The sequence below is a fragment of the Diplodia corticola genome (assembly GCF_001883845.1).
Source record: "Diplodia corticola strain CBS 112549 chromosome Unknown scaffold9, whole genome shotgun sequence".
Taxonomy (NCBI): Eukaryota; Fungi; Ascomycota; class Dothideomycetes; order Botryosphaeriales; family Botryosphaeriaceae; genus Diplodia; species Diplodia corticola.
Genome location: NW_017971488.1, coordinates 349,064 through 371,674, shown reverse-complemented (window position 1 = coordinate 371,674; position 22,611 = coordinate 349,064). Strand labels below are relative to the sequence as shown.

General features: G+C 59.3%; 3 protein-coding genes across 3 annotated transcripts; 1 reads left to right on the top strand and 2 right to left on the bottom strand.

Moving 5' to 3' along the window:
* Positions 1 to 14,543: 14,543 nt before the first annotated feature.
* Positions 14,544 to 15,552, bottom strand: BKCO1_9000112 (uncharacterized protein; the record flags this gene model as incomplete). The annotated part of the gene is made up of 2 exons (XM_020279752.1): positions 14,544 to 15,196; positions 15,318 to 15,552. 2 exons carry the CDS (start codon positions 15,550 to 15,552, stop codon positions 14,544 to 14,546), a joined length of 888 nt encoding a protein of 295 aa, XP_020133121.1.
* Positions 15,553 to 15,769: 217 nt separating this feature from the next.
* BKCO1_9000111 (mitochondrial import receptor subunit) lies at positions 15,770 to 17,429 on the top strand (the record flags this gene model as incomplete). The annotated part of the gene is made up of 3 exons (XM_020279751.1): positions 15,770 to 15,974; positions 16,035 to 16,173; positions 16,229 to 17,429. The coding sequence occupies 3 exons, from the start codon at positions 15,770 to 15,772 to the stop codon at positions 17,427 to 17,429; spliced, it is 1,545 nt and encodes a 514-aa protein (XP_020133082.1).
* A 1,668-nt stretch (positions 17,430 to 19,097) lies between these two features.
* Positions 19,098 to 22,353, bottom strand: BKCO1_9000110 (isoleucyl-trna synthetase; the record flags this gene model as incomplete). The annotated part of the gene is made up of 2 exons (XM_020279750.1): positions 19,098 to 21,736; positions 21,789 to 22,353. The coding sequence occupies 2 exons, from the start codon at positions 22,351 to 22,353 to the stop codon at positions 19,098 to 19,100; spliced, it is 3,204 nt and encodes a 1,067-aa protein (XP_020133081.1).
* Positions 22,354 to 22,611: the final 258 nt, after the last annotated feature.

Sequence of the window (22,611 nt, the reverse complement as noted above, 5' to 3'; positions counted from 1 at the left end):
GGAGAAGGGGAGGGCCCGAGCGTCCTTCCACAGCCCTTCTAGAAAATTTCCGAGTTTCACCTTGCGGCTCTTTGCCATCCTGTCCCTTCTGAACCACCCCTGGCCAGCTTGCACCCCAAACACGCTATTGCTACGCCCGCACGCGCCACGTGCGCCCGCATCTGCCCGCCTCTGCCCGCCTCTCGGAGCTCATGTCGAAAAAAGGAGAGGGGAGGGAGCCTCACGAGCCTCTCCGCCACCCGTCCCATTCATCTCCCATTCCTCCCCGCGTCCACTGCTCTCTGTCTCTGACGTCTGTGTTGTCTGGCAACGCCATCATCGTCGCTTACTGTGTCCTCCACCCGCTCTCTCCCCTTGCGCTTAGCCCCCTGTCCCAAAAAAGCAAACAAAACCGCGCTTGCAACACGACAGCAGAGCCTCAAACCGTTGCCAAAAATGGAATCATGTGGCGAAGCAACGACCCTCGTCTTGCTACCTCGTACATGCCCACGGAAACTCCCACCAAAACCCGCCCCCTGGCCCCTTTCTCACGTTTGCCCCCAGCTAAAGCCACGCTTCCTGCGTATTGTGTGTACCTGCAGCCAGCTGCACAAAGGGATCAGGGGAGGTGAGGGGCCACATCACGCTCCCCCATACCACTGCACGACGAACCTGCCGCCCCCCTGCCATGGCCTTTCCCCCATCATCCAACCCCCCCGTTCTATCCCCTCCCTTTCTGCTCCTTCCCCTCCCCCTCCTCGTCGTAAGCCACACCCGTGTCCCTGATGAATCGCCCGCAAAAACGAAAATATGGCGCCATCGCCTGCCCACCTTTCCACCATACCCCCTGCTCGTGATTGAGGTTTCAGAATTAGCAAAAGGCTGCCCACACCCCAGGTTATTGCCTCCCCTCCATCTGCCGCTACATCCTGGTCCTGAGACACGCAGGAAGGAAAAGAGGCGAGGCCAGGCGAAGCGCGTGGCCTGTTGCCGTTAATGTCGTCGTCCGTCGCTTGTATGTACATATGGTCGTCGTAGTCGTCGTCGTAGACTTCACGTTTCTTTTTTTTTTCTCTCTTGGCGCCATGGTATCTATAGGCAGAGACAGGGTAGGAGGTAGGGATGTGTGCGGGGAAAGGGTCGCTGTTATCGCCAGCTAGGATATATGATGCCAAGATGTATGAGAGAAAGAGAGGGGGAGGGGGGGTGGTGTGGGCGGCCACGCGGAAGGATATGGCGTAAGGCCTTGTAAGATTTGCTGGGTATGTACATCATTCATCGTCGTTTGGCGGTGGTGCCCTCCTCGCCCTCGATCTCAGTGCGCAGATACGGGTATACGACGATTTGTGACTTTTTTTTCTTTCTATATCGCTTGCTCGCACAGCTCGTGGGCTGCATGATTGGCTCTTGGTGCTTCTACTAGCTCTGCAAGCTTGATTTTTGGTGCGTGTGCGCGCGAGCGGGCTTGTGTGAGTGGGGACTGCTTGATTCGGGTGGGTGTAACGATGCGAGAGAGCCTGCTCGAAGATAATGCGAGTCGTCGTCGTCGTCTCCGCCGTACACACATGCATATCCGCACACATGTTTGGCAGTTGCCGTGGGCCCGGCCGAGGCAAGCTCACGATAATGAAGGGGGGGTTTGCAAACTCGGAGTGCTTCGGATAGATAGGATAGAAGAGGATGTTTTCGGAAAGCGCGTCCATCCAATCAAGCGTGGGCTCTGTCAGGGACTGAATCTTCGTCTGTCTTGGCCATTGCTTGTAAGTGAGCACGAGAGGGTCAGAAAATTACTACCACCACGTATCCCGGCCCACCAGAAAAGCACAGGCAACGCATGCAGGGGCCGGAGCAATCAGGGTCTTGCTTAGATCCGGGATTACTTCTCGGCGGGTGTAGAGCTGGGAGTGGATTCGCATCTGTCTCCTCCCGCGCTTCTCCGTCTGCACGGTGTGTGTTTGTGTGTGAAGAAACGGGCTATGTGGATGAGATGTGGGCACCACGATGCTTGGCACCGTACGTTTTTTTTCTTTTTTTCCTTGCTTCTTCTGCCTGCGGTCCCGCGCGAGCGTTAAGGTTGGTTGCCCGTCAATGCTCGTGGATCTGAGTGACATCAAAAGTGTACGCGTGACTTTCGCAGGCGGTGCCTCGCGTGTTGGAAGGATTGGCGCGGATGGGGGCGGGTATTCTGGCAGAAACGAAAGAAGAGGCTTACGCGACTTTGCGGGGGCCGCGCCTTTGGCCGCTTCGGGCGAATGCGGTTAGAGAGGCGCGACAGTAGGCCATCACGGTGAACGGGCGGTGTGGGCAGCGCCGACGAGCAAGTAAGCAGTAGGCACACACACAGACTCGCCTCGTCCACGGACGGGCAAACGGCGGCCACGACGGCTAGCTAACGGGCCGCCCTTCGGTTCTGCCTAGAGTCAAAAGCTCTATCCGTAGTGCGGTGTAGAGAGAGAAAGAGAGGGTGCGGCAGGCTGACTGATGAACAGCCGCGATTGCCCGCGCGCGCGACGAAATAATTGGGGTCCACGAGCAAAACGAGGCTGTGTCGCGCAACACTGACCTCGGCGTCAGATGTGGAGAACAATAGAGCAGGACGCAGCAGCGAGGCGCGCATGGACTGCCCGCGGCTGGATCGCCCCGAGGCCGACCAAGATGGGGCGAAAGGGTCTCGCGCGCTGCTGGAAGTTGCCATTGTCATTGCTCGCTGGCGCCGCCGTCCACATGTTGCTGCCTCTGCGCGGCGCCCAATGGTGCAGCGCACTCGCCGGAGGGGGCTCCGCAGTGTTGATTGTGCTCGCCGGCGACGGCGACGGACCCCCAAAGGAGAAGGAATGGGCGCACATGGTCGCTGCGCTCGCGCGCATGAAATTGCATGAGGGGCTCTGCCGCTGCAGACCGCGTTGAGTGCCGCCGCCTCCACGCCGGGCCCTCGCCTACGAGTTCCTTGCGATGGCGCCGGATCGCGCATATCGCGCATGCGCGTAGTTAAGCGGAGAAATATCGTGCCGCGCGTGCAGCGCGAAAGGAGCGGGGGCCGGAAAAGCAATGATTAATATGCGCGCGATAAGGCTGACGGCCAAGGCAGGAGTCCTTGCTGATGTTGCACGCCGAACCCCGCAGGGGTGGCATGCAGCTGAGTGTTGCCTTGGGCCTGGGGGGGGGGACAAAAATAGCACGTGCCTGCGGCAGGCCTGCGGTAGGTAGGCAGGCCTGCGGTATACACAGCACCCTCATGCGGCGGCCTTGATTGGCGTGATAACGAGCACCGTCGTCATGCGAGGCCGAGGAGTCATACGCACTCCTGTTCCTTCGGCCTCACCGCGCAATCAACAAGACACGGCCAGGGCGGGAAGTGAGGCGATTATGCGAAGCAACGCATGCAGAGACGATCACCAGGTCAATGAGGCAATATTGTGGAGTATGCAATCATGTATATTTGCCAGGAAGGCTGCACATTTGAGCCGATAATAGCAACTAGGAGTGGGCGCGAAGCGGCGAACAAGCCCGGGTATGTTCCTCCTTGACAAAAACCTCAACAAACGAGACAAGGAAAAACCAGCCAATGTAACCCGAGACACATCTCGCGTCTATCCATCATGATATCCCCCCCCATGCAATGTTTGTGTAAAAACGATATTCCTTCCCAGCGCCACTGATGCAGATGATGGTTGTAACAAGCGATTGTTAAGACAGAAAAGGAGACGGAAGAAAACCCAGAAACAACCGAAGGCGCTGATCGATTACAAGATTAAGCCCGACGTCGACAAGCCGAGCCCGCGGCCTGTGTCTGAGTGCGGTGTAGAGCGAGAGTAACGGCGGTAGGTAGAGAAGCGAAGAGGTGAAGAACGGTCGCGGATAAGATCCGATCGCCAAGCCGCGCGCGCAACGTGGACTGCGGTGAGTCACGGCGCGGTGCGGGAGGCAGCCTCGTGACGGCTGCGAGGCGCGGGCGGGGCCCAATGAGCGCTGGCGTGCCGCCGTGGGCGAACACTTCCAGGCTTCGGGCGTGAAGATCGCCGCCGCAGCGTGGAGCGGGGGTGCCGCGGCGCTGGAGCCCCGCAGTTGCTTGCCGTCGTCAACGGCGCCGGCCTGCCTGTGGCCAGCTGAGGGCCAAATGGCGGTGATGGTGGGGTTGATTGGAGCGAAGCCAGGCTCGTGACCGTTGCTGAAACGCTAGGCTTGAGCGGCAGAGAGGAAGATTGACCGTTGGCATGATGTAATGATGAGACGTGCAAGAGGAAAATCCGATAATGCGTGACGAGGATCGTAATGCGCAGGAAAGCCGAGCGGGGAGTGGACTCGTTGCGGCGGATTTATTTGCTCGGGACCGGGGGCAGCGGCCTGGTCGGGGGCGGGCCGGGGCAGGGCGGCAGGTGAGCGGTAGCCGGCATTGTGAGTGTGGTGGTGGTTGTTGGTGGTGGTGTTGAGGCTTGTCCGGAGTGGTGGACAAGTCGGAGCAGTCGAGCTTTGGCGGAGTGGGTGTGCGGGAGTGCGGGCGTTTAGGGGCAGGCAGTCGGCGGAGGAGCGGCAGACGGTGGTGTTCTTGTAGTCTTGCTGGCTGGAGGCGCGGTGTTGCGTATTAAAGTGACTGTGGAGGAGTCGATGGTGATGAAACGAGTATCAGGTCTGCCGGCGGGTGCAGACGTATTTATGGCTAGCTGCTCCAAAATGGTCGCAGGCAGGGCATGCCATTTCGGACGATGGTGTAATAAGCTGTCGTGGTCAATGCGGCGGTGTGGACCAGGCGCATGCTGGATGAGGCGGCCAAGGGCTAAGCCGGGGGGTACCCTTGCTCGAGGGGAGAGTCAAAGGGCTGAGCAGCAGGCGGTCAGCCATGGCCGTGCAGCGCGCTAGAACATCGCGCAGGCCGGAATTAATTGCAGGAAAATCAAACACCGCTCTGCATGTTTCAGCCCGCGCGTGCCCGTCAAAGCCCCACGGCCGCACACCAGCGCTGCGCGGCGATCCAGAGGCACCGCAGCTGGCACGACCCGGGACGGTGACATCAACACCACGCGATGCCAATCCATGGCTGTATTGCCCAGGCACCGGCCGCGAGTAGCGCGGCAAGCCGCGGCGACGGGCCTCGCGATGCCCGAAATAGCCTGCCACGGGCACCTCCATCCAGGAACGCGCTGACCTCAGCTCCGCCGTGCCACGGTGCGGCAACGAGCGAGCTGGCGGAGATCAGCCCAGCGCCATCGGTCCGACTGGTGGCTGCAAGTGACGGCGGGCATCGAAGCTGAGGAGGCCCGAGACAGCCCTGCTGCCCGTCGCTCGAACAGACGCTTCTGCCGCTCTTCTCCCGAGTCTTCTACCACTAACGCGATCTCCGTGCACTGTTCACCGCCGGAAATTAGGCAAATTTGCCCCAGCGCTCCTTGTGCAGGCGTTGTGCAGCGCCGCGGCGCGTTGCCTCGTCTACGCGCGTTTTGTGCGCGGGCGGAGGGTCTGGATAGCGCGCGTTTTGGGTGTGTGGCTGGGGCCCGTCGCTCAATCGTCATGCATTCGCAGCTGTGCTGCCCGCGGCCAGCAGGATCTTCGATCTCCCGTACCAGGCGCCGTCGCAGCAGGCGCGGCCGCAGCCTGCGACGCCTATCATAACCACCGCTCCCAGCTGCCCAGCTCCCAAGCCGTGCCGCTCGCGGTACGCACACGTGGTGGCCGCCAGGCTCGTCACGCCACTCAACGCCGCTATCCCGCTTTGCGTCGCCGGCGGACCGCGCACATGAAACGCCAGCCTGCGCGGCCCTGATGCGCACCACTCGAGCCGGCTCCCAAGCCTCCAGCGTCCTGCGTCACCGGCTCGGGCGTCACTCACTTCAGCCTGGCGATAAGCTCCCTGGCAGCGATCGCAATCCCTGCAGCACCGCACTCCAGGCAGCACTCGGCCTGCTGCGCCAGACGCTCTTCACTTCCAAATCGCGCCCGCGGCCGTCCCCAATGCGGCCCTTGGCGCGCGCGCGCGCATGAGCGCCCTTCTCGTGTATGTCTGATGCCGCGCCAGCCCGCCTGCAGCTAGCAGCACGGCAACTGTGCAAGACAGAGAGCGTTTGCGCCGCGCCCGGATCTTCAGGGGAACGAAGCAGCCTGCCAGGCCTGCACCAACTCTAGCCGCATGCGGCCAGCGCTCGCGAGCATGGCAGGTTCGTGCGGTACGCGGCTCATCAACAGGCTGGCGGCGACAAACGGTGTCGAGCTGTCACCCCACGTCAGAATGACGGCACAGAGCGAGCCCGCGAGCCCGCGAGCCTTCGCGCAGCGCCCTGGCGCGGGAGGCTGGTGGTCTCTGCTGTCTCGCAATTGATGATGGGCGGGCGCAGGGAACCGTGTGTCATGCAAGCGCACATCTTCCCCAGCAGTGATCGCGTCTGATGTTCATTGCGGGATTTGCGCTGCAGATTGAACACGGCGAGCACGCGCCGCGCACTGCAGCATCTCTTGTGGAGGAGCTCAGCTCCTGTATGCAAGTCATACATGCCTGCTGCCCGCACAAGGGAACCGCCTTACCGGGTTCGGCTGGCGCGGGTCAGGACGAGCATGGATCGGCAGAAGCAAGTCTCAATGCTGCTTGTCAGGCTCGCCAGTACTGCTTGACTCCAAACCCAAATCATCCGGATCGTTCGCGATCTGCCAGCCCCCAATCGGCGGCGGCGATGGGCGTGTTTGGGGATTCCGTAGGGCTCAGCTGCAACATGGGTGCCTCTCCCGCACCGTGTCCAGAGCGCGTCACGGCATCGTCTGGGGACCTGGGACCTAGGTCGAGCAGAAGCTGGCCGAAAGCACAGGAAGAAGCAAGCTACCTACGTCGCTCCGCTGGCGCGTCCCGACTTTGCAATTAACCTTTCCCAACCACCCGTCCAGCCGCCGCCCTCCGGCGCCCTCATTTGCTTCTGCCCGCCGCCGCATCGCGCACGCCGGCCGGGCCTCACACCTTTTCGGACGATCACCTTCCCGTTGCGCACTGTCCATAAAACCGTTGGACCTACTTTGGGACACGCTCGCTCTTCTCGTCCACGCGGCCCCCGCGAACCATGGTTCTAGACCGGCAGCCACCTCCCGCCTGCTCTGGAGCCACCCGCCAGGTACGCGTTCGGGGAGTCCGCGGGGCACGCCCGGGGCGTTGCCAGTCCAGCCTTCTACCATGAACACGGCTGTTTCCTCTGTGCCGGTGTGGAGGCAGGACAACAAAATGACTCCAGATTGCCGGGGGAGCGCCGACCCGCAGCGTGGCTGGCTGGTCGGTTGGGTCTAGGCGGCCTCTGCTGCGGCTGTGCCTGGCTAGCAGCAGACGTCGGCGCCGGTACCTGGCTAACAGCGGGGACGCGCAGAGCATCCGGGAGAGCCAAACCCCCTTTTGACATGGACATTGCTTTTCGTCATTGGCGCACTCCTATAACGGAAGAGCATCTAGACCTATCTCTAATACTGAGCCAGGCCCAGCTGGACGGCACCGCTCGAGAACCCAGATCGCAGCCACACCGTGTTCAAATTTCCCCCTTTCTTTGGTAGCCGGATTGTTTGAATCTACCGTTGTCGCAGAGCTGGGGGCGTCCCGCCCCGCCTAGTCGCGGCACGCAGTGCAGGTAGCGCTGTTGCAGGCATTGCCCCTCCGTTCCGGAACCCGGAAAGTGTAAACGTCAGACGACACCTGACCTTTCGAGATGCTGGAAGAACAAGGAAGCTGGCTGATGAGCTGGCGTCAGGCACAGCCGCAGTCGTCCTCCGCAGGATCCGGCGGCCAGCCGACCTGGGCGGAGTGCCGGAAAGCAGCGGGTGCTGCTGACCACCACCAGGAACAGCAGGGCCCGACTCCAGGCACGACCAGGGAACAGTCAACACCGCGACTGCTCACCCTGGTGATACGGCAGCACCCTTGGCTGCCGAGATTCAGTGCCCGCGGCAGCCTTTTGCTTTTGCTTCTCTTCCCTTCTGCCTTGCGCTCATCCGAAGGCCGTCCGGTTGGTGATGCGGGGATTCCCCCCAGCCCCGCGAGGCGCGCCTCGGACGTCGGATGAGCGGTGACGGCTTTCTTGTTTGGCTGCCTGTCAGCTGCACCACTACCGAGGATACCCACTACTGCGCACGCAACCACTCATGCTTCTTGCTTCTTTCTTACTTTTTTTTTTTTCACTTGCGCTCGACCGGTCAACGGTGGTTGATGCTGCAAGCAGGACGGGATGCAAGCAGGTTTGCGCGACAAGCGCTGCTGCACAGCGACGCGCCGATTGGGAGCGCCCGCGTGACGCAGGCTTTGGCTACGCTGCATAGGGCTACACGCGTGTTGTTGCCTGTGCGGTGTTGTAAGCGTGGGGTGTGGGGGTTGGCTGTTCTAGATGCTGCACACAGTCAGCAGTTGCTGCATTATGCCACGCATCTGGCTTAAGCCTTGCTTCAATCCCCTCGGCTTACTTGCTCATACCCAGCTGATAACATGCTTTCCTAAACCATTTCTCTGCCGTCTGCTTTCGACTGTCGAGGTCTTTTTCTGAGCGTTCCTGTTCCCTGAGACGAGGGTGCTCCCGGCCTTGCATCCCGCAAGTTCCGGCCATCAGGCTTGGAGGAGTCTATTATGCTTTGGTCCGACCAATAGCCTTGGGATGGGGATGTGTGAAGCTCCAAGGCTCGTTTGACGTTCTGCTACCGGAGGCTGATCTGCCCAATAGGCGACGTCGGTTTCAGCTTCTTTTGCAACTGACTCTGGAAAGCTGCGATGAGATCATGATTGGCATACGAGTGTCCGGTCCAGCAAATACAAGCGCTCGGACAGCCAGCACGGATACGAGACGTGCGGCTATCAGAGTTTATACCAACGTCCAGTCGTCATCCATCCGGCAAGTCGGTGAAAGGCTATCAGCAGACACGACCACTCAAGGCCGGGCATCCTTTCAGGCGGCCCAGTCACCCCCGGCTTGCATCTCTTGGAGCCTATGGCGGCGCTGACCGGATCGTGGAGACATAAGGCAACGACCAATGAGGATGCGCTGCGTGCAGCAAAGAAGCACATCAAGGTCACTTCTCCGTATAACGCTTTCCCAAAACCATGTCTCGGTGCTAGAGTTGCATTGCGCCGTGAGGCATTATGCGATGGAGAAGCTACCGCCCACGATCTGCGAGGTTTCCATCAACCGCGCTCATTTGTCACCATGGCCGACTCATTTCGTCAATGGAGCCATTCACCGCAATTTTATTCAGCGGTCGAAAGGTATGACAGCGCTTATCCTCCACCTGGCGGCAAGACATACAATGGCGAGAGGTAGTCACGCGACAAGAGCCACTGCCAGGTGCCAACACCCGCTGCAACATGTTGCCATTTTCTGGGCAAGCGAGAAAGCACGACTCTGGCGTGACAGAATGGGCTGAGAGGTAGAGGTGCAGCATGCACGACGTCTTCCTTTGGTCCATCTGGTGATGCTCGGCAGATTAATAACGCAGGCCTCACGATGTGGGAAGGGTCCTCGGTACCAAACGCGCGGACCAATCTACTTACCACAGCTTCCACCGCCTCGTCGTTCAATGCGGTCAACGTGGTCAACGTGGTATCGTCCATGCGTCCTCCTCTTGCCGGCGCTCCTCGTCCCCAGGGGCACTAGAGGATGGTGCATATGCACTACCACATTACCGTCGTCAGATTATTGCAGCAGGCCGGCTGTCATGCGGCATCATCGGCAACGCAGGCATACCCAAAATGCGCTGCGACATGGCACTGCTCCCTCGACCAAGCGAATACGACGACAACCTTCCCCAAGCGGCAGCCCTCTGAGCCGGCGCGCAAATCTCACCCGTAGCCCGACATCCGCCGCCACCGCCGCTTGCGATTGACGCCGATCCATACGTCAAGTCAGCATGGCCAAGCGAGATCGCAGGGACGCCTATCACGACGGGCACGTGGCGGCAGGTACCTCCGTCTCGCATCAGGAAATTGCTCGGCGAGAGCGAGAGAGCACGCCGGGCCCAACCCAGTCAGTCGTGCTGTGTCTCGCTGCTCCACCACCGCGCTCTCCAATCATGCGCAGCTCAGCCCTGTTTCGAGGGGTTAAGCGAATAGTGTGATCTGCGGTTATCTGTGACGACGGCTGGCTGATCTGCAAGACGTGGGCTCTGGACAGCGCTACCACCGTCCGCTGTCGGCCCGACATTTAGCTGGATCGCCACCTGGCTTCTGCGCTCGTAGCTAGCACTCTCAGATAGATCACTCCACCCCTCTGACTTACGTTATCAATACAATGATCTTTATTACCCTTCCTACGCCCCCTCTGCATTGAGCCCAACGCGGGGAGAAGATTCAGGACGTCGGTTAACCAGAGCCAGTCCCAGCAAGAGCTTACGAATCGGAAACGCGACACCATAAGATAGCGACCAGGCACTACATTGAGAGGGAAAAAAAAACAATACGTAGGTAGTTGAAGCCATCGTCTGGACGTGTATGTGGAATTTTTAATTCGACATTCTCGTCCGGACGATGGCTTTAACTACCCATGACATGAGCAAAAAACAGATCCACGCTTTAGGCCCCCTTGCTATCCCTTTCTTCGCCCATATATAAACCACCTGTAGTAGCAGAGATTTAATAAATCATCCAGCTATCAGCTTCACTTCCTCCACCCGGCTGTAATCACCCATCCGACAATTGCAATCTCCCAATCACTTCATGAACCTGATTGGCCTAGGCACGGCTGTAGTGGACGTGTTCGACCCAGAGCGCGTAGCAGAGACCAGGGAAGCCTCCAAAAAGGCAGAGAAGGAGGGCGTAACAGAGACCAGGGAGGCCTCCAAAAAGGCAGAGAAGGAGGGCGTAACAGAGACCAGGGAGGCCTCCAAAAGGCAGAGAAGGAACGCGTAACAGAGACCAGGGACACCTCTAAAAAGGCAGAGTATAAGGCAGAGAAGGAACTCAGGTCCGCAGCCAGCAACCAGGTAGGTGCCCAGGAGAGGACACAGAAAGGTGATGATAATAAGGCGGGTGTCGTCTCGCATGGTTGGTGATGATAACGAGGCGGGTGTCGTCTCGCATTGTTGGTGATGTTTCTCGAATAACGATAGCTGGTAGATGAAGGTTGAAGGATGTGGTTGTATGAGGATGATAGCTCTCCGTTAGAACGAAGCGACACGTCGCTTTCTCTATGCTGCTGCCTGAGTTTTTACTTCCCTCAACGGCAGGCGCGCTTCGCCACCGGTTACGACTTCTAACAGCTCGACACCCTCGACCGCTGGCTCACTCGCTCTGCTTCTAGTGTTGTTCGTGAGTCCGTACGTCGCTCTTACCACTTGACTGTAGCCGTTGTCCGTGGTCTGGATTCTGTGGCTCTTCACGGATGCCTGGTCGCTATCTTATGGTGTCGCGTTTCCGATTCGTAAGCTCTTGCTGGGACTGGCTCTGGTTAACCGACGTCCTGAATCTTCTCCCCGCGTTAGAACGAGCTAAGGCATAGTTACGCCATGTTCTGCTATTCTTCGCGCTAGCTATCGGCTGCGAGAGGGGGCTGTAGCTAGCTCTCAGATAGATCACTCCACGCCTCTGACTTACGTTATCAATACGATGATCTTCATCACCCTCCATACACCCCCTCTTCACCGCTAAGCTACTTCCTCCTATCCCTCTGCTACATACCGCTGCCCAATCTCTTTTTCCCTTTTTTTTTTCTGCCTGCCTTTCTTTCCTTGCTCCGTAACGCGCGAGATGCCCGCGCCGCTCCCAATTCGCCACCTCCTTGCACCGGCGTCTCGCAGCTCGTAATTCCACCCAACGCGCTCCCCGTCGCATCAACGCCTCTACCATCATCGCCGCTGCCGCAGGGATTTCCTCCCCCTTCTCGAGCAGAGTCGCTTTGCACAGCCAAGGCGAAACGCGCCGGCTCCCACGTCAAGCGTCAATCCTTAACCGGCCCGTTGGGAAGGGCAGTGAAGGTTTTTTTTTTTTTTGCCACTGCTGGCAACGCTCATCAACGGCGCACTCAGTCTCGCTTCGTTTCAGGCTGTTGTTTCAGGAATCTGTCGACCCGGCCAATGACGAAGCCTGCGTATTGGGTCCAATGAGATGCTCCACCTGCCCGCAGAGAGCCTTTCCCAGATGTGTCCAGTGATGCCGGGGATTGTAATAACCGAGGACCGATGGGCAGACGGCAGAGAGATGCTACTACTCCGCAAGCGAACAATACGCCGGCCACGCATGACGGCGGAATAATCAGCAAACGAGGACCCCGCAATAGCAGCAGGGAAGGCAGTGGGGTAAAACGGGAAAGGAAAAAAAAAAGCAAAAGGGCAAACGCGCCAGAAACCGCGGCGAAACGGCGCTGCAACAGGAGAATTACGCGGCTGCACGTCGAGGATAGATTGCCGGGCTCCGGTGGTGAGACTGTCCCTATTCAGCCGCATTATGCCATCCCGATTATTTGCATGCTGCGCTCTGGATCACGCCGTGTCGGGTACCTGCATATGTGGCGAACGGACGACAGAGTTCCAGACCGAAAGCCCGCAGCATGCTTACCCTACGAAGGATGCACGACCGCGCCTCATCACAACACACCACCGCCGCTCCCAACCCAACCACCACCGTCGTGCATAAAGGAGCACACAGACCCTGTCGGGCCGGCGCCAACGGACGGACGGAACGGTGGCTTGAACCCCCTCTCTGCACTACGGGCATAACTCCGTGTGCAAATGTCCCCTTATACACCGCCAATCCCGCAGGGTGCCCGGCTGCGCAAGAGAAGCAAAGGGAAGAAAGAAGACGGTGGAAGAGCACGTCACAAGACCCTTGAACCCAGCTGCCCATCAGTTTGGACCTCTCCGGCGCCAAAGCCACCGCCGCCGCTGCCCACCATCGACTTCCGCTGCCCTTTCGGCGCCGCGCTGCGTGCTGGCGTGCTGGCGCAGCGTGCGCGCCCGCGACACGCAAATCCCCAAGCTGCCCTCCCCCCCCTGCGAGTAATGGGTCCAGTCCAACAACGGTGTGACCGTGTGTGTGTGTGTGCCAACCACAAAGAGGAAAAAAATAAAAAAACTTAAAAACTTTTTCGTCCCTCATGATCACAATGTGCTGCAAGCGACCCGGGCGCGGCAGCCAGCCTGGGTACGTGCGGTGTGTCCCCCCGGCTAGAAGGGCGGGAGAAGAGGAAGAAGAAGGGAAAAAGGGAGAGTCAGAGAGATCATCCTAGTCAGCCTTGTTCGTTGGCGCGGTGGCAGTGACCGACAAAGCCCAGCTAACGCTCGGATCCCACCGCCGCCGACGGCCGCTGTCATCTCAGTAGTAGGTAGGACCCTGGCCCAGGTGGTAGCCCGCATGGCCCGAGCTGGGTGAAATTTGGTGGTGGCAGAGCCGAAAAAGAAGCGTCTGACACCGGTCGTCGTCGTCGTTTGTTGCTCCTTCTCCGGGATTCGGTGCTCCTTCTGGAACCTTTCCACGAAGGGCAGAAGAGAGAGGGTCCCCGTTTTGCCACACCGTCATTTCGCGACACGGAGGTGGCAAAAAATGTACGTCAACGAGAGAAAGCAGGAGGAGCCTAGGCGGCCGGGTCCGGATACGACGGAGCCCGGCACGCAGCAACGGCCGGCTTCCAACAACGGACGAGAAACGGTTTCTCTCGGTCTGGTCTACGGTCGTAAAAAGAAAGAAGGTGGCAGGACCGGCATCCGTGCGTCACCAAGGCGGTAGCGGGAGGCTGGAGAAAAAGAAAAAGTTGATGCTCTTTTTACCCGACGCGCTCGGCACGCGGCGACAGCAGCAGCACAGAATGTGAGACAATGCGGAGGAGAGAGGAAGCCACGTGTGCGCTGGACGTCCTTAGCGTCTTTCTAGAAGCGTCGTCACCCACATTCCCCACCCGGCCGGCTGTGGGCTCAACACCGAGACGTGAGTCGTAGCTGCCCCTCTTTTTCCTTCGAGAAGGACGAGAAAGACGCTAGAAATTAATAAAAGGAGCGGTGATGATGGAGAAGCCAGCCTAAGAGTCAAGCGGGCATGAGAACAACGCGGCGGAAGAGTGCACAGACAGGCACGAGGTTGAGAGAGCTGGGGAGATCCTTGATCGACTATGCGCGTAATGGGCATGGTGTGCTCGACGAATCGTAGCTGCACCCGTCCTGTGATCTCCCACTCATCAAAACTTGAGCCGCATCGTCCTCGTGTCTGAGCGTTTAGCCGCCTGGCGCCTGTGGTGGGGTTGCCTGGCTTGAGCTCTCACCATGGCTCCGAGTCGGTTGCAAGTAGCGCGGTGCTAACGCGTCGTGACTTTGGCGCCGTTGAGTCCTGCTGGACCCTGGCCCGCCCGAGGCCGCCCACATGGCTTGTCGCGCTACCCGCCTCGGCGACGCGTTTTCGAGATAATTTCACGACCGGTCGCTGGTGGAGGCGAAGGAGCGGTCAATTGACACCGGTACTGCCTGACCGCTAACGCTTCTCCACTGCTGCATCGTGCAGCTCTTCATTCCCGACTTCTCTCCACTGCCCGCTTCACCCGCGCCAACTCAGCGCCAGCTCTGCTCCACGACAGACCCTTTATGCTGATCGTGCCTCCTGGCTGTTGATCACTTGTTTGAGCGGCGCCGTCGTGACATCATTCTCACTCTTCACCTTCGTCGTCGACGCCCAAGTTGCCAGCCGCTTGAGTGGATACCCAGTTCTCCATCATCTGCTGCTGGCTGCTCGCCGTGCCTTGGGCTGTCGCGCTGGCTGATGAGCCACCGCTGCGCGCGACGTGGCCCTTGCGTTTGACCACGAGACACAATATGCGCCCGTATATGCTGAAGCCGTCATATGATGTGTCGAGAGAGAGCCTTTTCTTGTCATCTGTGGCTTCCGCATCGCCCTCCACCACCTGATCTTTTGCTTGCCCACGTTTTCTGACACGCTTCACCGGCGCTTCATCAGAAGCGCTTTCAGACTCGCCAGAAGAATCGTCGGCATAGAGGTCCTCACCACTGTCCTCGCGACGGCGGCGTTTACTGGCCCGGGAGGCGTCGGTGCGTGCCTCAGGTATGTTAGAGAGTGCGACTGGCGCATCTTCATCATCTTCTTCACGAAGGACTACAGGAGCGCCGCCGTCACCACCATCGACGTCAACAGGTTGGTCGCTGGTGGCCCCGGTGGTCAGCCAGCCGGTCAGCCTGCCTGAGTTGCTCTTCATGCGTGGCTTGTCTTGGAAAGTCTTCTGCTTGGTGAGCAGCGAGTGGGGCGTGGAGTTGTCTGTCAGGAAAATGGAGACCTCAAAGTCATCTGCGCCGGCCTGGTGTCAGCGCCTGTTGCACTCCCAACACCGAGACGTGCGTCTATGGATAATATGCCTCTCATCTTGACTTCTATGGCACCGGTGCAGACTTGACATGAAGCCTCATACCTCCAGCGACAACATCTCTCACGCCCTTCTTTCCTTTGCCCTTGCGCTCGGAACGCTCCTTCTCCTCCCACAGTTTTGGTAGCACGAGCGGCCTGACGCTTTCGATGATGCGGGGCAGCGCGGGGTCGTTGCGGCGCAGTAGCCAGCTCTCAGCATGCGCTGGGTTATCGAGATAGATACGGACCTCGAGAGCGGAGTGCTTGGTGATGCGGAGGTAGCGGCGGAGTGGGGCCATGGTGGAGGCGCAGAAGCCGAGCGCAGCCGCTTGGGGGTATGGGCAGCGGCGGCGGAGAGGACGGAATGCGACCAGACGTTCGAGGAACCGTGACAGGACGCGACTGGGCTGGCGGTGTCGGAGGCGGTAGGTTGGAGAAGATGTTAAGGTTTCTTGGCGGAGGTTGCGGAGCGATGACGATGCTCCGAGTGATCGACGGCCTGAGCTTCGCAAAGAAATGGCTACGCGACACGCCGACATGAGCAATCCACCACCCCATCCCCCACAGACCATGGTTCTGGAGCTCCACGTCTGGGGCCCGGCTTTCGGCCTTCCGTCAATTGATGCCGAGTGCATCGCCGCCCTTGCCTATGCCAAGCTGACCCTGCGCGAGGGCAGCTGGGTGGTCGTCGCATCGCACGATGTCTCCAAGAGCCCGAACAGTGCGTGCGTCTCAGGAGTCGCTCGTGACCAGAACTGAACGGCTGACGCTCGCGTGATAGCCGACTTCCCGGCTCTGCGCAATGGTCCGACCTGGGTCGCCGGCTTCAAACCCATCGTGCACTATCTGCAAAGGCACAGTGCCTCCGAACACGACCCTGACGGCCACCTGACCGAACGCGAGCGCGCAGACACAATTGCGTGCGCTCCCTGTCGCCCTCTCACGCCTGCCTGCACTGACGGTTCCCCTGTGCAGTTACACGTCCTTTCTCCGCGCCAATGCGCTGCCGCTGCTCGATCTCAACCTCTATACTTCCGCCGCAAACTATTACCAAGCTACCACCCCTGCCTACACCGCGTTGCTCCCATGGCACTTGAACTACACCATACCGCCTGCGCGCCGCGAAGCAGCTCGCGCGCGAACACAAAGCCTGGGCTTGAGCGCGTTGGACATTGATACTGTCGACGACAGCCCGACCGAAGATAGCTTCTCTGCCAACAAGAAGAATGCGGGAATCAACGACGACCGGGGTCCGGCGCCATACAGGAAGAGCCTCCTGCCCTTCGGACGGGGGAGCGGTCTCAAGGCACTGCTCAGCCAGCCCGAGTACGCCGCGCGCTTCAAGCTTGACGCGCTGGCCAACGACTGCCTGGCGCCGCTCGACGCGCTTCTGGGCGACAACGAGGAGGAGAAACCGCTGCTGCTGCACCCCACATACCCCACGACACTCGACTGCCTGACATTCGGCTACCTGTCGCTCATGCTGTACCCGGACCTGCCCTCGGGCTGGCTCGCCGACACGCTGCGCTCGCGCTTCCCGCGCCTCGCAGCCTACACGGCCCGCATGCGCGCGCTGACGGTCGGCTCCGTCGACGCGAAGCCGTCGGACCTGATGGCGCTCAACGACCTGCGCGGCAGCAACCCGGAGCTCATCGCCAAGGGCCGCCGGGAGCTGCGCCTGGTGCTGCCGTGGGCGCTGGCGCCGCAGCCCTCGCTCGCCGGCACCGCCGCCGACGTCGCGTGGTCCGTCGCGACGAAGCTGCCGCTCATCAAGCGCGCGCTACTGCCCGACCCCGTCGTCCCGCCCGCGGGCAAGCCCCGCTACGTGCCCGACGAGTCGTTGCTGAACTCGTTGGCGGCGCTGGCGGGCGCCGCGGCGGCGGCCCTGCTCGGCGCGGCGTATTACGTGCAGCAGAACCCGAATCCCGGCGACGTTATCTTCAGGAACGAGGATGCGGCGTCGCCGTGGGGCGGCGGGTTTGGGGATTTTGGCACTTCGGGCTCGGCACTGGCGGCGCTGGGCCATCAGTTGGACCTGGAGGCACAGTGGAAGAGAGAGATGGAGCTGGAGAGGGAAAAGTCGAGCGGGAGTTCGAATGTGGAGGTTGATGTTGGTGTAAGCGCACAGGAGGGTAAAGGCGGTATTGGAGTGAAGGGTGAGACGCATGTGCTTTGAGTCTTTGAGGTGGCGCCGCGTCTATTCAATGTCGTAAACAACGACGACAAAAACGAGGTATATACAAGGGGTAGTACTATTAGCGACGCAGTCAAGGTGCTCATAAGCTTAAAAACCGTGCACGTTAACATAAGCTTCGTGGTCACGAACATGCCGATGTTCACGCGTTGGTCGAGCATCGGCTACACCAATACGAAGTCAATTTCCTTCGTCACCAGCTACGCCGTAAAAATTTCTACGGACCGTTGCGCACTCGGCCGCACCTGGCGCTCTGCCACCATTCTTACGCTGGTCACTGCCAGCCCAGTACGGCGAGGATTCGGGTTCGGTCATTTAACGATGATATTGACGCCTCGGTCTGGTATTTTTATACCTGAAAATCTTGCCAACGGCGCGAAATCTAGAGTCTGAACTTGCCCTCGTTCTTTTATCTTTACCGTAAAGCTTAGTGTCATGTGTTGAGTCGTTTGAATGACAAGAGGAATACGACTGGTTTCTTGCCTTGGTCCATGCACCGCTTATCACAGACACGATATCTTCACTGGCATGTGGTGATAGAAATGGTGGAGCAAAGATAATGAACGTGGCGTTGGAAGATAATGTATCCTTATAACAGATGAGACCGTTGACAGACAACACTATCCCATGTTCACAAAGCTGGCTCTACAAGTAGTTTGGGCTTATATTAGTAGAAACGCAAGGCGACCGTGTGGGGCTCTAGTTTAAATAAGATAAGAAATTAAGTAGGTTATTGAATTGATGAATGGGGTTCACGATTTCGTAGCAAGGTACGGAGGCTCACGTCATTCTTATTGAATCCGGCTGTTACTATTATATGCAGTGTCGACGGTTCGAGCGACGTATTTTATACCAGTGCTTCTAGACCTTTTTTTTTTCTTGTATAAAAAAAGTAGAATGGAGGGCGGTGTGCCGTATATCGTACTCAATAGAGAGAAAAGAGGAAAGATACCGACTCTAAGAGTGATATAATCCATATCCCGTAGAAGAGATGGAAGAAGGCTATTACTCGGCATGGGGAATGTACAAGATAAGACATACTTGCTCAGTAGTAGAGAGTACGCCGATTGCGCTTCACTAAACTCTGGGCGGTAGGATGGAGCTAAAGGAGTCCACCTCCGTAAGCCACTCTTTATACAAATATAGTGGTGCCCTTCTAAAAAGGAGGTATCTATCTTTCTTGCTTCTCGAAAGCCTATTGTAACTTTTTCTTTTCTTCTTGTGTTGGACAAACCCCCCGTGCGCCGGTTCTAGCGTCTGATGGCATAGCACTGTAAGACTTGCCCTATATTCATAGATCGTCCTATCCGCCAACGGGACTTTTACCAAGGCCGAATTAATCAATCATCAAGTACGTCGCCAGACCGAGCGAGCCGGACTTCGTCGCCGGCTTCTTATAAGAGAGTAAATGGAGTTCAACGCTCCAGGGCGGCAGAAGAATACGAAAAAAAAAATAAAAAGCTCCAACGCTATTGGGAGAACCCCTCGTACCTTCGGAGCTATATATTTTCATAATCTGAAATCCATACAAGACCGTCTACAAATACAAAGGCGGAGATCATCACTTTATAACTTTTCCTCTCTCTCTCTCTCTCTATACCATTCCGTTTACGCCCCTCCCCCCTCCATTCTCCTCAACCATCCTGCACCTCACGCACCAACCACATCCTCACACCTCCCGCACAACACGTCCGGGCTCGGCGCGACGTAGCGCCAGCACCTGGGACACTTGCACCGCCTCGCCGGCCGCACCTCCGCGACCGCCTGCTTGTCCGCGACACCGGGCAACTCAAAGGGCGCCTTGAAGACCCAGTCGGCAGGCGGCTGCCGTCCTTGACTCTCCAACCCTTCCTCGCGAGCGGCAGGAGTAGCAGCATCAGTAGCAGCAGCAGCAGCAGCAGCAGCAGCAGCAGCATCGTCGCCGCCGCTGCCGCTACCGCCAACGATCTCCACCCCACTGACCACCAACACAGCCGCCAGATCCTCCTCCATGCCCCCACGCAAGACGTCTGCAACCGCACCCGGCAAGACGACGTCAGACGGCAGCCTCAGAACGACGTCGCACTCCAGCCCGCCGCCCATCAGCTTCTCCTTCCTCGCCTCCTCCTGCGCCGCCTTGGCCGCGTCGCCCACCGCCCTCAGCACCTCCATCTTCGCCTCCAAACCCGCCGCCTTGACCCCATCGTCCCACGTCTCCGCCACGTACGGCGTCCACGTCCTCCTCCCCGGCTTCTTCCCCTCCGCCGCGACGACGACCCCCTCCGGCGCATGACTCCAAATCTCCTCGACGAGCAACGGACACACGGGCGCCAGCATGTCGAGCAGCTCGGCGAAGACGCGCCGCAGCACGCGCTGGGCGCCGGCGCGGTCGGCGGGCGTGCCGGCGTACAGGCGGTCCTTGAGCGTCTCGAAGTAAAAGGCCGACAGGTCGGCCGTCGTGTAGCGCGAGAGGGCGGCGGTGCCCCTGTAAAACTCGTGCGCGGCGAACGCGGCGTGCACGGCGTGCGAGGCGCGCGAGAGCTGGTGCAGGGCGATGGCGTCGACGAGGGCCCAGCGGTTGGGGACGGTTGTCTTGGAGGAGGAGGAGGACGACGAAGACGCGACGGCCGGGTCGAAGTCGGAGAGGACGCCGAGCAGCCATTTGAAGGTGACGCGGTACTTGTGGAGGGATTGGTTGACGGCGGCGAGGACGGGTTGGCCGATGATGACATCTTTGGTGTAGTCGCTGCTGGCGACCCATAGGCGGAGGGCGTCGGCGCCCATGGCGTCGAAGGTTTCTTTGGGCTTGGCGGCGCCTGGGCTTGCGGCGGAGGGGTTGGCGTTACCTTTTTGCTTTTTTCGGGGCTTGAGGGGCGGGAGGAGGGAGCCGTCCATGATTTGAGAGGGCGAAATGGTGTTGCCGAGGGACTTGCTCATCTTCCTGCCGTCTTGGTCGAGCGTGAAGCCGTGTGTGATGAGCGTTTTGAACGGTGCGAGGTACTTTGGGTGTGACGACTTGTCTCCGGCGTCCGCCCTCGCACTCTGGTGGGATATGTGAGTGAGTAGGGAAGACTGGAACCAGCCGCGATGTTGGTCAGTTCCCTCGAGGAAGACATCGGCCACAGGCTGTCCGGGGCGAGGATCCAGCAACGTCCACGCAGTGCCACTATCAAACCACACGTCCATAGTGTCCTTACCGCGGACGAAAGAGCCCGTAAGGCCTTCTGGAATCCAGGCAGGTTCATCCTCAGCGTCGGTCCACCAAGCATCAATGCCGCGTTGCTCAATGACGTTCATGATGTGCTCAATCGAACTTCCAGTCATGTGCGCCTTAAGACTGCCACTTTCTGTCTTTTCGTACAGCGCAGGGATGGGCACACCCCAAGCTCGTTGACGTGAGACACACCACTGGCTGCGGCCACGGACGAAACTCTCCAGACGGGCTCTTGCGGATTTCGGATGGAACTCTACGTGCTCAAGCGCTTCGAGGGCACTTTCCTTGATCTCTTCGACATCGGCAAACCATTGCTCAGTCGCACGAATGATGACGGGCTGCTTGGTCCGCCAGTCGATGGGGTACTTATGGGTGATGTTTTCCACGGCAACCAAAGGATCTCTCGGCATCGTTGTAAGCAGGTCCAGGATAACCTTGGAGCCGTCTCCCTGGACGGGGAGGCCGGCAACGTGGTAGGCTTGACCGGGCAGAGCCTCTTTGGTGAAGCAGCCTTGGTCGTCCACGGGCGCAAACGCATCAATACCGATAGACCTGCAGACATCGTAGTCATCCATACCGTGACCAGGAGCCAAATGAACGAGACCGGAACCAGATGCGGCAGACACAAAATCGGCATGTATGATGGGCTGAGCGTTCAGCTGATCCGGCTCCAATGGATTCGCATACTCTGTCTGACCCGCGAGCTCAGAACCTGGTATTGCGTCCACAAGCAACTTGAAATCGGTCTTCAAGGTTTCCTGAAGGGCATCGAAGCGGTCCTTGGCAATTAGGAATTGACTAGGGCGATGACCAGTAAGCGTGGGCCGAGGCATTTCCACCACACAGTATTCCAGACTAGAGTGCACCGCAATCGCCCTGTTAGCGGGCAGAGTCCAAGGAGTTGTAGTCCAGATCAGAGCACCAAGTTTTGCGATATAGACGCGGCCGGCCAAGCTCGCTGGGAGCTTGGTGATGGGGAAGTTGACGTATGCGGTAGTTGAGCGGTGGTTATCGTCGTACTCGAGCTCAGCCTCAGCAAGAGCAGTTCCAGACGAGGGCGACCAATAGACGGGTTTGAACTGACGATAGATGAGACCTGAGCGGGCGTCAGCTTCTGAGCGCACGATGCAGGCGCGGTGGCTAGGCACCTTTCTCGACCATTTCCTTGAAGATGTGCAGCTGGCGCATCTCGAAGCCTTTCTCCATTGTCTTGTACGCGTTGTGCCAGTCGCCCATGATGGCCCAGTTCTTGAAGCCTTCCTTCTGCTCCTCGACGGTGCGCTCGGCCAGGCGACGGGCGGCGGCGCGCACCTCGACGGGGCTCAGCCGGTGGCGGTCCGGATTGGCCAGAGCCTGCAGAGCCTTGAGCTCAATGGGCAGGCCATGGCAGTCCCAGCCGGGAATGTACTGCACGCGCTTGCCCTGCTGGACGTGGAAGCGGCAGATGAGGTCCTTCAAGACCTTGTTCAGGGCGTGTCCAATGTGCAAGCTGCCATTGGCGTAGGGCGGGCCATCGTGGAAGACGAGGGAACCGGTAGCGGGGCGGTCGGGGGACTGCTGCCATGCGTAGAGGTCGTCGGTGCACTGGCGGAGCAGGTCGGGCGACTGGGACGGGCGCGGCGGGAAGGCCGACTTGGGGAGCTTAAGCGTGGCGGACCATGATTTGGCGGCGGTGGCTGCAGCGCTCCGGAGAACTTGGCTTGGAGCTACCATGCTGCCATGCTTGTCGTGAGCTGCGGCTGGTGCAGGCAAGAAAAGTTGCCATGACAGACGCGGGCGCCATCTCCGCAATCGTCTCCGCCGGCGATGGTTCGGCCATATCTAGGGCGGCCAAGACCGGTCCCCCCCGATGCTGACCCGACGCCCTTCGGAAGGCGCGGCCCCAACACCAACTGCGACCGACTGCGACGCAGCTTCCAATGCAAAGAGCAAGGGCGACGGTCGGCAGCGGCACTCATCACGGCGGACCCA